The 14,927-nt window shown below is 38.3% G+C and overlaps 1 protein-coding gene across 4 annotated transcripts in view; it reads right to left on the reverse strand.

Moving 5' to 3' along the window:
- The window catches only part of NOL4 (nucleolar protein 4), a 285,053-nt gene that overhangs the window by 34,363 nt on the left and 235,763 nt on the right, over positions 1-14,927 (reverse strand). For all 4 annotated transcript variants that reach the window (XM_037154492.2, XM_037154493.2, XM_053664284.1 and 1 more), the window contains one exon: positions 163-343. In XM_037154492.2, the coding sequence (XP_037010387.2) occupies positions 163-343 (181 nt within the window). The remainder of the gene's footprint in view (positions 1-162; positions 344-14,927) is intronic.

Raw genomic sequence — 14,927 nt, forward strand, 5'->3', positions numbered from 1 at the left:
TTGTAGGGAGATGGATGTCATGTATTAAACAGTCTTGGTTTTAGCTGATTGGCACTGACTATTGCTTGTAACAGTAGACTCAATTTCTTCTCTCAGGTTTAGAGAATTGAGTATCCCCAAATGGACACATACACACAAACACAATATATAATACAGACTCACCACTACTGGAAGTGTCATTCAGATTCAGCAGTCCTCCTCCTAGCCCTCTGTAACTATGGTAACTGTAGGTCCCATTGCCGTTGATGTACAACACCTCCTGTGAGCCGGAAACCGCTGGGGTTGAGTAAGTGGCCTGGGCCGCCTCTGGTTTGCACTGTTTGTCAGCTGGAGCAGACTTGTCCTGCAATGACAACATTTCATTATGTGTCAAATCCCTGTGCCGTTTTACCTTGAACAGGACTAACTTATTATCTACACAGCTGCACTGAATAAGAAAAAAGTACACTAGTCAATATTAAGTCAGCACCTATACATATTTGCAACAACTTTGCTAAGGAATGAAAAAGAAAAAGGAAAGCAAAGCAACAATGTGAGATGTGCTGGTGATGGAAAGATGGCAATTTACAATGTCTGGCTGAATTTAAAATTATACGAAGAGAGCTGTTTGCAGTAGCCAAGAGGTGGAAGCAAACTACATGTCCACTGACAAATGAATAAAAATACATTACAGATACGATGGGATATTACCCAAATTTAAGGAAAGAGGGAAATCTTGTCATATCCTGCAACATGGATGAACCTTGAGGACCTAATGCTAGGCGAAATAAGCCAACAACAGAAAAACAAACATTGCATGATTGTACTTATATGAAGTATCTAAAGTAGTCAGACTCAAAACCAGAAACTAGGAAGGTGGTTGTAAGGAGCTGAGGCTGGGGGCAGTGGGGAGCTTCTCACTGTCTTGTCAGTCATGCAAGACAGGGGCAGTTCTGGGGAGTCTGCTGGACAAGGACTGCACACGGTCCACAGTGTTGTACCGTGTACTTACAAGTTGTTGGGAGGGTGAATGTTACGTTAAAAATTTTCTTTTAAAGAACTAGCTAGGCTTAGAATACTATATGAAAAGAAATTATAATTTGCAAGAAAACATTTGCAAACTTTGACTTTCTTGACATTTTTTTTTGCAGCCATCTCTTGCTCTTACACTTGCTCTCTCTCCCCTAATTTCTTTTTCTTCCCCCTTCTTCCCTGCATTTCTGCCTGCCTCTCTCCCTCTCACTCTTTGTGTTTTAGGATTATGGCAAAATTTACTGTGTGCCAACTCCACAATAGGCCCATTCCATACATCACAACAGCCTGACAAAGACATGAGTGACCCAGGCCCTGCAGTTTGTCTTTCCTAAATTCCACTCACTAGCGTTTGTAGTCTGTGCTTCAAAACTGCTAACCATGGTTGAGTTGTAACCATGTTAAGTCAGATTTCAATTAAGATTGAAATTTGGATAAAATTGTATAAATTTTCAATAGTAAAACAAATAGAATGATTGCTCTTCAGCTGTGAGTTTAGAAAGTCTAAAATACACATAACATGCAGTCTGTTGGGGAAAAGTTCAACCATTGTTAACAAGAATAGTTTGCATGACATCATTGTAACCTAGCAGCCAAGGAGAGTGGACTGGAATGTGCATGTGTGAACAATGATGACTTTACTGTACTAGTCAGTGGGGGTGGTAGACACCATTGAGTGAGCATGTGTACTGTGTGGTCGTCACATTCAAAATGACTGAGTGGGTAGAGCAATGAATCTGCATCAAATTTTTCATTAAGCTTGAACATTCCTCCACAGAAAATATTGGGAAACTATTCAGAAGGCTGCAACTATGGTAACTGGTGATTGGCAACTTCATCACAACGGGATTGCTCATGTATCACATCTTGTGCAGAGGTTTTTTACTGAAATATCAAATCACCCAGGTGACTCGGCCCCCTACAGCCCAGATTTGACACCCTGCGACTTCTGGCTTTTCCCCAAACTAAAATCACTTTTGAAAGGGAAGAAATTTCAGACTGTTGATGAAATTCAGGAAAATATCATGGGCAGCTGATGGTGACTGGGAGAACTGTGTGAGGTACCCAGGTGCCTGCTTTGAAGGGGACTCAGATGTCATTGTCCTATGTACAGTGTTTCTTGTGTCTTGTATCTTCTCCAATAAATGTCTCCATTTTGCCTGTTGCATGGCTAGATACCTTCTGGACAGACCTCGTATATGATTTCACTTGCCTATTGCATTCTTAATCTTTGCTTTTTAAAAAATACCACAATAATTATAAATAGATGTTTAGCAAATTCTTAGAAGTATTTTTGTCTTAAATTTAGAGCACATGTTTAGAAAAACTGGTAACTTTTCAGATATATTTTTTTGTTGTTGTATCAAGTACTGGAGAAAGATGAAACATGAAATAAGTGTGCTTTGGGGACCCAGCAGTATTGTCATATTAAGAAATATTCTCTCAGTATTGAGCACAGGCCTGCGAACCAAAGGATGGTGGTTTGATTCCCAGTCAGGGCACACTGCCTGGGTTGCAGGCCAGTTCCCAGCAGGGGACGCATGAGAAGCAACCACACACTGTTGTTTCTCTTCCTCTCTCCTTCCCTTCCCTTCCCCTCTAAAGATAAATTAAAAAAAAATTCTAATCTTTCATGCAGTGAAAGCATTGCATGACTGTCAGATTTATGCAGTTGGGATTTTGCTTTTGTTCTTCTGATCTTTTCTACTTTAACTGATCCATTCACCTCTGATAATCACACTCAGCTGTAAAACTTAGGCACATGATCTCTGAGCTTTTCACCTTTTCATTTCTAGGTGAGATTTTGAAATAAACAGCAACATTACTCACTGTAAATTGAACAGAAAATAAAAATGAATTTTTCTGGCACTGCTTTGTAAAATAAAGCATGAGCAGACCTGAACTGCAGTGTCTGACTGTAATTTCCTTTCATCATTTACACCTTAGAAACCACTGGGGGGGCAAATGTTAGAATAACACTGTTCTTGGGCAATACTGTATGAAGGAAGGGACCCAGGTGGAAGCAAATTATGTTGGCATCACTGGCTCTACCATGCGGACTGGGCAGTTAGCAAATTCTAGTTTGTTTTGATGTTGTTGTTTTATTTTTTAAATTCTGAAAGTTACCCTTCGCTAGGAGAATGTACCCAAAGACAGTGGGTTCTATACTGCGGTTCGCTAGAAAAGAAAAATACTGGGCCATGCCAAGTAACTTTTTCTAAAGACATAAAATATATATGTTTTTTTGGTACTATGGTAAAATTTTGTATTACAAATAGTAAAGGAGTTCAAGTTATCTAAGTTAGTGAACATGATATTTCCAGGAATCTTGTGTTGCTATACCTATGTGCCATAAGTAGGTGTGGGGTAAGTGACCATACCAATCACAGTGCTACTATGAACAAGAATTAGTAATAAGTCAGTATCAGGGCTACATCAACTATTAGAATCTTAGGATCTATTTATTACCAGCGGTTTTTTAAATGCATGTTACAGAGACAGGCTGAGTGGAGAAGGATCAAGCCAATGATGGCTGCACCTCATGCAGCATCCGAAAGTCTTTCGTAAAAGGTACAGTAAAATGGTCCCACATCTAAGAGTACACACCTCCTCCCTGTCTGGGGACAAAGACTATCATGCGTATAACATATCCAGCCATACTACAGTACAGTATATATCCTACATATTATATTCATATTTAAAGTATCTTCACGACACTAAAATGCAGATGTGCCATATATAATTCATTCAGTTTAAGCTTAGTAAACAGGTAAAGCTTATCAAAAGACTGATGGATGAATATGTGGTGTTTACACGGATTATTTTCACACATATAACTTCTATTTCCCATACAGAAGACTTAAACTGGAAGGCTTCCGGGGGAAACGTCTCCGAGTCTTCCAGAGGTTATGGGACCAGGGCACACAGATGACCTCACACTGCCTGCTTCCCATTCACCCAGACCAGCACCTCTGCTCTGTGCTCATAAAACCACTGTAAAGCATTATGGAAGCCACTGGGCTCTGAAGTACTCTTTCTGTCAAGGCTCACAGTCACTCAGATTCTGAAAGAAAGACGAGTATTCTATACTTCACAGCAATTTCCAGGTCCTTGGGAAGAGGCTGGCTTCAAACAAACTGCCACTCCTGTAATGTCCCAGTTTCTTGATCGAAAATAACTTGAGCAACATAAGAATTCAGTTTCTGTTGAGTTGACCAAAAAGTCCATTTAGTTTTTTCATAAAATAAAGGACACATGTTTCATCTCCAACAATAAGTTTATCGATTTGGGTGTTTTGAGTATGTCGGCTATCTCCCACATGGTATAATGTTGATTGCTCTCAATTAATGTCTCAACCTGATCACTATCAACTTCAGCTGGTCTATGCAAGCATGGAGCATGGCCAGTGAGAAATCTCTAGCATGAAACTTCGCAAACCACTTTTGACACATTTGATCAGTCACAGCACTTTCTCCACGCACTGCATGAATCTTTTGTTTTTTGCATTTCAATTGTGTTTTTACCTTTCCTGAGACAATGAAGCATAATATGCTGAAAATGTTACTTATTTTCTTCCATCTTCAATATAAAAATGGGTACACAAATTTTGGTAAGGTTTTTTTTTTGTTAATGCACACTGATATAACAGCTGCCACAATACAATCTAACACAACTGTTTTGATTGACGTGAAAGACAAGCACTACTAGAGCCACTGTATGGAAAAAGCCAAACGAACTTTTTGGCCAACCCAATAATTTGGGGGAAATTGGTGGCTTTTCTGAAACACTCCAGTCAATTTTTCTGTGATAAGAGAATGACAATAAAATACACTCCCAAGAGAAGAGGAAGAGTTTCTTAATGATGAAAAAAAAAAGTGGGACGGCATGGTCCCCACAATATTTTTTCATTGATATTTTTGTATAATAGAATTAATTTGTATTATCAAACATTAACACACTATATTTAAAATCTAGCTCAGACTTTCATTATTAACTGTTATTCCAAACCACAGTAGCTGCACTAAGCAGCAGATAATGAATTCCATTAATAATCAAAACAGGCTTTGTAGGGAGTCATTTGTATCTAAACAAAGATTTGCATTATTAAGTTCTTGGCTGTCCACTATATGTTGAGAAATATGAAAATTCCAATAAAATTTAGTCTGTATTGTATTTTGAGCAGAAGTTTAAGATAAAGTTAGTTCATGCTTTTCTCTTGAATGAACACTAATGTTGGTTTCAAAGAAGCATAGATTTTAATGACATAAAAAAACTAAATATCCCGTGGAGTCATACTTTATCTCTGTAAGCAACTTTTAATAATCATTAGCTCCCAAAGTCTCAAAGAAACAGCTTGCCCCCTGGGTTGCTATGAAGATTATTTTCAAAAGAGAATAACATTAATATGTTACAGTAGTGCATGTACAGGCAATGAAATTCTACTGAAACAGAAAAAGTCCTAAACCAGCATTAATAAGGCATATTTAAAATTTTCTTTTAAAAATGCCATAAAAATGACTGAATGACCACCAGCAGTGCACTAGATAATACAGAATTATAGATACTACAGATTTGCTTTGATTCAGATTTGATTAAAAATATGCAACAGATTAAAGAAATACTTATGGTGACTTGTATTATCAGGCTCTGGCCTTATCAATAAATACATCCTTCAAGGCCCATCTATGCTGCTGCAAGTGAATGGCAAGATTTCACCTTTTTATGGCTGAGTAGTATTCCATGGAATGTGTATGTGTACATGCACAGACAGATACCACATCTTCTTCCCCATTCCTCCGCTGATGGACACTTAGGTTGTTTTCATTTCTTGGGTCATGAGGGTATTATGCTAAGTGAACTAAGTCAGATAGAAAAATACAAATATCTATGATTTCACTCACTCATATGTGGAATATAAAAACAAAAGGAAAACAACAAAAACAAAAAGAGACTTACAGAGGCGCACAACAGATTTGTGGTTACCAGAGGGAAAGGGGTGGAGGGAGAGCAAAACTGGTAAAGGTGCTCAACTGTATGATCACGACTGAAAGCCAGACTTTGGGTGGTGAGAATGACGTGGCACATACAGCTGTTCATCTGTAGTGTCGTACACACAAAGCTTATATATTTACCTTAATTTTTCAAAAATAAAATTAGATCCTTGATGTATTAATTACGTATGTCGTATTTTTAAATGGCCTTGAACAGGATGTGATTAGTTACAGATGAGGGCAAGAGTGCTTTGAAAGCGTAAACACTGTCTACTTGTGACTGGCCCATTAACACACTGTTTTAGAGGCAGGTCTGTAGTCCTTTGCACTCGATTCATAGGAACTGTACAGAGACAAACTTCCGTTTGCTAGACCTGATGTGCTACAGGGGTCATTCAGGTTGTATTTCAGACTCACTGCAGGTATGAAAGGAGTCCTTTACTCAAGTACCTTAGACAGACATTTTTTAAAAATGAGATTTTTCTTGATTCCACTTAACTTTCTGAGAGTAGATTTCAAAAAAAAAAAAGGCATGGAAAGTGTTATATTGCCTTACTTTATCTCCCAAGGCCTCTACTCTTTCCTAGACTTATATCCTCTACCATCTATTAAATATGCTGTGTGTTTTCATTGTTTCTCTGTCTATAATCAAAACAATAAAACTTACTGCTAGATTCAATCATTTAGATAGCTTTGTTCTGTTTGCCTTTTACCTTACACTGTTACAGCAATTGGTTTTTGCAAGGGATTGTTGCATCGATATCCAATTCCATTTTTAGTTCATTATTGAGGTGCTGAGGGTACTAGTGATCCACTTTTTTTAAGGTAAAGAAACATACATAGGCCTCAAGCTTATCCATGCAAAGTAGTAAAGATATGGATAATTCAGGCATTGATTTGCCTGAATTTTCTGTGACATTATTACTAGATTTCTTCGTACCCTATATGACAGAGGCATTTTCACTTAAGTTACTGCTCTGAATTTCTCCTTTGCTCTCTATTAGTATCGATCCAGTGAGGGAGTGCAATAAATTTCACATGTAAACTGCTGGAAAACACCTCTACCTTCTAAAAGCTTCTCTTCTTCCATTGATAGTAATTGCTCCAGAACTAAGTACATTGCTAAGCATTTCCAGGGAAATTCATAAAAGATCTCAGAGAACCAGAGATCCCATTTAGACTGCTTTCCTGCTGAGAAAAAACTGCCTGCACTCAAAGTAAATGTGCTTATTACCTGCGGTAATGAGAAATAACTTATGATGTCATTGACATGCACACACACACTCAGATACATCCTAACTCGCAGGAAGCCATCCCTTTCATGTCAGCCGGAGCTTTCCATACAGTCTCTCCCACTTCTTGATCACACAAATGATTAAAATGCCAACACAGAAGGTGGATCTTTGCAAAGATGCTCCCAAACCCACTAAGACAGGTAATAAACAAAGGTATTGTTTTGAATAAATCCGAGGAACCATGATAAGATTTGAAATGGCAGAGAAGCTAGATGGAGTTGGTTTCTGACTTGAGAAACCAAAAATCACAGCAGTGTATCTGTTACCCAGAGTTTTATTGAAGGTTTTGAAGAACAGATTATGATGTTGACAAACTCTCCCTGTAGTAATATTTACACACAAACATACTCACATGCTTTTATAAGCAATAGAGCTTTGCTAACTGTTGCCTAAAAGAAAAATAGAAAATAAATAGAGTCCTCAACACAAATATGTCTGGATACATAGCTGGCAAGAAGCAACCAAGTCCACTGCAAAGTCACCTCCTCCAAAGTTCCTCCTGAGGGCCATACAGTTTTAATTTTAAAATATAAAAAGAGACTTAGCATTTTTCAATGATCATTTCAAATGCAATTTAGTGCCATTACCCTGCAATACCCCTCCATTTAGTAACTGGACAAAAAAAGAGGGGAGGATATTTCAGGGGAAAAGAGGAAGGATTCACGAGAACAAGTGTAAAGGACAGATGGACAAAAACTAAGACGGGGTGGGGGGTGGAACCAGGAGGAAGGTGGGGAAGGCTAGGGGAGTGGACTGGGAGGAGAGCAAAAGGCAGAAAACTGTACTTGAACAATAATAAAAATAAAAAATAAAAAAATGAATCAGTGAAAATTACAAAAAAATTAACAATTTTTTTCTTTTTTCTTCTAGGTTTCTAACAGTCAATTTTGAGCTGCTTTATTGATATGACTAAAATAAAAATTTAGAAGTAATGTTTGAGGTCCTAAAATGTGATTACAGATATAAAACTTTTGTAAATTAATTTTACATGCCCATCATACTATTTTCCTCCTCAGAAAAATCTTTCTGCTTGAATAAAGCAATACCAAATTGGTATCACTAACACATAGTTATCACAATATTTATACTTAATCTTGTCACCTCTTTGACCCAGTCCCCTCTGACAACCATGAATTTATTAGCATGGATTTATTCTCTTTATCTGTGAGTCTGCTTCCACTTTGTTTGCTTATTTTGTTTTTTAGATTCAAAATAAAACTGAAATCATGTTAAAAAAATTTTACTGTGCATAGTGGGGCAAAAGTAAGTTTACAGTTTGTATGGGAACTACTGTACAATAATTAATGCATAACAATACAAAATAAACTCTGTGTTTCAAATACAACTGTAGAGCCACTTTTGACCCACCCTGTACTTTTGGTATACGTTCTTGTAATCATATTTTTACTTTTCATACTCTACATAAATCTACATTTAGGAAAACTTAAAACATCTTTGAAAATACTTTATTTGCCGTTGGGTTTTATTGATTAAAAAAAACTTTCTGAAATCATGCTTTAAGTCTCCTTTAACAATACCCTCTCTTGCTAAGAAAGCTGCGGTACTCTCTGTGGTGCTTCTACTGCAGGCACGCACGCCTCCAGGTCCTCACTACGTACGTACGCTGCTGCTCTCAGATTCTGACTTCCACTCGCAGCCTTCCCTCTGAGGCTCATGCCTGAGTTTCCTATTATTCAGTTATGTCAAATTCAATATTTTGAAATTAAATTCATTTTCTCTTTCCTCCAGATACCCATTGCAAAATTTTTTAATTAAAAAAACAAAACAAAACAACATCTGTTCCATCACCAGTTTCTTGTTCTAGTTAACACATCATGCCAGTATTTTTTTTCCTCTTACCCTGGCTCCCCTCAGTCACACACTATCCAAGTCCTCTCAGCTCCATCTTGGAACCTGCCTGCGGCAGCGGGCGTTTAGCCACGCTCACTGCTAAGGCATCGTTCAGAGCTCCAGAATCTCTCATTTGCTATTCTGATAACCTCCTGACCAAGGTAAACTCCCTAATATCTCATCCATATCTTTTCAAATGCACCTTTTTAAATCATCTGAACAATTTCCATAGAGATATGTTCCAGCTTAACACAAACTGATGCAGATTCGTTGCTTTACTCACTGGGTCATTTTGAATGTGATGCCCACACAGTGCACATGCTCACTCAATAGGCCCCCACCAACTAGTACAGAGAAGTTGTCATTGTTCACACATGTGCATTCCTGTCCACTCTCCTTAGTGGCCAGGTTACATCAATGTCACACAAACCGTTCTCAGTATATTAACGATGGCTGGACTTTTCCCAGATTTTATATATATCATATTTTCATACTATAAGACGCACTTCTTCCCACCCAAATTTGGGAGGAAAATGCAGCAGCGACCCTGCTCCTGCCTCCTGTGACCTCCATCACCACTTCCCTGCACAGCGAGACAGGTAAGCTACATTTGGACTATAAGACACACCCCCCTTTTCCTCCCAAATTTGCGGGGAGGAGTACATCTTATAGTTCAAAAAATACAGTATATTAGTTCTTCCATTCTCAATTGCTATAGATTGAAAGACCTTGAACCAAAAACTCTACGGAAGACGGGTTGGGTGAGGAATGCCAGCACGCTGACACTCTAAGGATTGGTCAGTCCCCTCGAAGCAAGACTCTGCACGTGACGATTATGTTAGAATCTTTAGCTGTAACAGCTGTAATTTTTATTACAGCTATAATAAAAATTCAAAGCAAATATTAGTTATAATAAAAATTCAGAACAAATATTTTTAAGTTTTGAAAAGCACAGTAGAGGTCGGTAAGAATTTTTAGAGCAGTTAATCATTAGCTATTACATAAAGATCCTATTAACAGTAATTTCAGAAGATTAAGACTAATACCTACATAATGGTTATCTGGAGTGTGATGTTAGGTACATTTATTTCTCGACACTCTGATCAAATCTGTGATAAACTAAGGGGCTTTATAAGGGATTTATTAGTTTCTGGTAATTAATGACTATTCTTTGATAATAAGGCTACGTATTTATTTTATGTTGTCCACATATGTATATATTATTGATTAATGCTCAAAAACTCACAGATATTAATGTTGTTTTGGCTAAGATTTTCATTCAAGTAAGATAAAATAATGCATACCACTTTAAAACATAAATTAAGAGAGAAAAATGACTGTTTTCATTTGCATACATACCAGTTTTCTCAAAGCACAAGGTTAGGCTACAATTTTTGGTCAAATTATGGTGGGATACATTGTCACCAATGGCTACAGAAGCCTAAATCAACAAAACTCAGCCCAAGTACTTTATTTTTTTTTTTAAGATTTTATTTCGTTTTAGAAGGAGGGAAAGGGAGGGAGAAAGAGAGGGAGAGACACATGGATATGAGCGAGAAACATTGCTGGGTTGCCTCTTGCATGCCCCCTACGAGGGGCCTGGCCTGGCCTGGCTCACAACCCGGGTATGTGCCCTGGCAGGGAATCAACCGGTGACCTTTCAGTTTGTGGAACTACGTCCAACCCACTGAGCCACACCAGTCAGGGCTCAGGCCATGTACTTTTAAAGTGACTATTTATCCCAGATGTCAGTTACCCCAAATTTTCTAAGTATGCTCTTGAGATTATTCACCACCAACTTAAGAAAATCAGGCTGAACTGGTAAACGGACACTTGAAAAATACAAAGTTTTAAAAAATTGGTCCTGCCTGATGATTTTTTGTCTTTTTCACATTTCTTTTTGAGCGAGTAGAGATACTTGACTAAGGATGTTATTTCAACACTGATGTTGGGAGATAATCATAAATGGTCTCCAAATTAGAAACAGGTGTGCTGGCAGGGCTACATGAGCAGAATAAAGAACAATTCCTTCCTCCTGTCACTCTACATAATGAATTCCTTCACATCTACTTTTGACGAACATTATGTTCAATCATATACTAAGCATAATTCATAATTCCATCTGAACTGTATACCTTGAAGGAGCCATATAATTGAGATCTTAATTCCTACACAATGGAATAAAAGCTTACAGATTATTCTAATTTAATTTAAACTGGGCATAAAAATCACCCATCCATTTTGATATTTCAGTATATTAATTATGAAATAGTCAAACTAAGGCAATTAGAAAAGCCATCAAAATGGTGATGCTTGAATTACTGAGTGATAATGCTTTTACAATAATGTGGAACTGAATTTTAAAGGGAACATGCACCAGACAGCGTGAAGGAATCTAAAAATAATATAGTGATAAATTTAAAACACATTGCCTGACTATATGTGGATGTTAAGTGTATATATAAGAAAATGCTATGCTATAAAAAGAAAAGTAACTCTCCTTAATAGTGCTATTTCTGTTACTTAGAACTTAGTTATGTGAGGTGTTCTGATTTACCAGGTTGACTGTGGGTACAGGGTATGAGGAATATCACTGTTGGCATGTTTGTTTATATATCAGATATAAAGTTTATATTTTTTTCCATCTACAATGAGAAATTCACTTGTCATTCAGGAAGTCATTTTTAGAAGTTCTCTAACTTCTCAAAAATATACACAAGTAAATCCATTAATGTTCTTGAATACTACTTGTATTTGGAGAGTAGTGGTATAATCTTCCTTAAAATCTACTGGATTCTATTACCCTAACCCATGATAAATTTTAGTAGAACCAGTATAACTAAGTTTCTCTTTTCCTTCCATTTAGATTCTCTATCAGTCTGCTTCCTTCCCTGCCTCGTTTCCCTGCAAGATTTCACCTGTGTTTATGTTGTCATCTACCCCTTCTGCACTAAAGAACTCCACATCTGCATCTGTGTTTGAGACCTATCCCAGGTCCACACTTTTACCTACCTACTGGATATAAATACCTGCATACCTCACAGAAGCTCCCATTCATTATGTCAAATTGTACACTTAATTTTCTTACATTCTCACTTCTCCAGGAGTGAGGTATTTGTTCTGCCTCCTGAATTCTTGATTTCGATTAATGATACCTTCATCTACATTGTCTCCTGAGCTACAGACCTGTGTCATATTCAACAAGTCTCTATCATGATCACATATGCATAACCCAGGACAAAAATCTTAAACAGTTCTATAGATTACTCAGTTGTTTAAACAATGCTCTACTGAATGCCTTCTATTTACTAGGCCATACATTCAGCCAGGTGCTATAGATATATCACCAAATAAAATAGGATCCCTCCCCTTAAGGGACCTAGAGTCATGCAGTGGGAGACAGACGACATGAGAGTAAGAAGTGAAAAATAGAAGTTCAGACAGTGATACGCATTAATAACAACATAAAATAGGATGATGTAAAAATTAGTAGAAATGGATGTCCACGTAGGGTCCAAGATGGTGGAGGAGTAAGTAAAAGCTACACTACCCTCCTCCTAGGACCAACCTGGAATTACAACTACTTTGGAGAGAAATCATCCAGAATAACCCACTGAACACCAGCTGGAGAAAAGCTTTACAACACAGATAGACTGAAGAAAACACTCCACCACAACATGACTTAGAGTGCAGAGGAGGCATGAGAGGGCTGGCTGGGATCCCATGGGCAGCAGTCGAAGTTCCAGTGGGATATTTCAATGTCCGGTGCTCCCCCTGAGAAGTGTAGGGACTCAACCCCAAGCTGGGCTCCCCAGCCTACAGCAGCAGAGCCAGAAAGGAACCCAGATAACATCCAGCTGTGAAAAGCAGCAGGGTTTCTATCTGCCAGGGAGAGAGAGCTGGAGAGGCCGAGAGCCTCTTAAAGGGCCAACACACAAAATCTCATTTGCAGCCACTTACCTTGGGTTCTGGGAAAGGGAAGACAGAGTGGACTAGAGATGCTTGAGGAGAGTCGGGGGTTGGTGGCTTTGGGGAGAGAACTGAAGGGACAGTTAATAGGATCTCTGTGCTGTCATTCTGAATTTGCCGGAGCCATCTCTCTCAGACAGAGCACTCTGAATAGCTTCAGCCTGAGGGGTAGCAACACCCCTGCCCGCAGGGCTTACTCTGCGCTACCTGTGTTATTTAAGCCTGCTGCTGATTACGGGTTGATCTGGTTTAGCATTTGATTAGTTTAACACCTAAGGCAGAAAATAGAAAGAAGCAGCCAAAACAAAGAAACAGACCCCAAATGAAAGAGGAGAATTCTCCAGAAGAACTAGATGAAATAGAGGCTAGCAATTTATCACATAGAGAGTTTAGAATAGTGATTGGGATACTCAACAGCATTAAAAAAAAACATCAAAACTATAGAAAAGGATCAGTCAGAAATAAAGAATTTAATATCTGAAATAACACACTGGAAGGAATAGACAATAGGTTGGATGGAGCAGAGGTTTGAATCAGTGTTATAGAAGACAAGGTAGGAAAAAGAAAAACCCCAGTCAGCACAGCAAAATGAAAAAAGAATTTTAAAAAAAAGGAGAGCTTAAGAAACATTTTGAACAACATGAAACATAACAACATCCAGATCATGGGAATGCCAGAAGCAAAAGAGAGCAACAAAGGGATCGAGAACCTATCTGAAGAAATAATGATAGAAAACATCCCTAATCTGGGGGGAAAAATGTCAAGTCCAGGAAACTCAGAACATCCCAAACAAGTCTGACCTAAAGAGGCCTACTCCAAGACACATCATAGTTAAAATGATAAGGCTTAAAGACAAGGAGAGAATGCTAAAAGCCACAAGAGAAAATCAGGTAGTTACCTACAAGGGAGCACCAATGACATTGGCATCTGATTACTCATCAGAAACATGTCAGGCCAGAAGGGAGTGGCATGAAATATTCAAGGTGATGCAAGGACCTACAACCAAGGCTACTCTACCCAGCAAGGCTATCATTTAAAATGGAAGAGTTATGGAGCTTCCCAGACAAGAAGCTAAAGGAGCTTGTTAATACCAAACTAGTATTACAACAAATGGTAAAGGGATTGCTTTAAGAGAAAGAAGAAAGAAATGAATATCCAGGAAGGAAGGCCTTTCTGAAAAATATACATAGGCCAATTAACCAAAAATAAAAAAAACTTCAGTCATGTGAAGATTCAGGAGAAATGCATCTGTATGCATGTATGTGTATGTGTGTGAACACAACACAGAAATTCATTCCATATTTGATCCAAAATGTTCTTCATATCCAAAGATCCCTATAATCCGCACAGTTTGGTTTGGTATACTACATCATGGAAGCATTCACATAGTTTAGACTAAAACTTGCCTTACAGTAAGAAATTGCAACAGCACCTATTTTTGCTGATGCATTGAATATTCTTGATTCTCCCTCCAGGTGCACTCTCTTAACACTGTGTCCTAGGAGTATACCCACTATGGACCCTATGCAGCTAGCCTCACTTGCTCTCTGGCTGCCCTGATGGTAGTTCAAAGGTTGAGAGTTGAGAGTGCTTGTCCCCTCCCAGTCCAGCAGCAGCTGGGTTGCTCTACTGCAGAACCTACATCCGACAGACAGCCCCTCTCCAGGCCTCAGTTCCTATCTGGTTCTGCAAGCAGTGCCCTTCCATTGCTCCTCCCGGCTTCTCTCACTTGCAAGTCCTACTGTGTTCACCACTGTCTTCTGGATTCCTTAGCCCATTTCACCCCTATGTAAATGTCCATTTATTAAAC

The sequence above is a fragment of the Artibeus jamaicensis genome, unplaced genomic scaffold, assembly GCF_021234435.1.
Source record: "Artibeus jamaicensis isolate MK-2021 breed Jamaican fruit bat unplaced genomic scaffold, CSHL_Jam_final contig_354, whole genome shotgun sequence".
Lineage (NCBI taxonomy): Eukaryota > Metazoa > Chordata > Mammalia > Chiroptera > Phyllostomidae > Artibeus > Artibeus jamaicensis.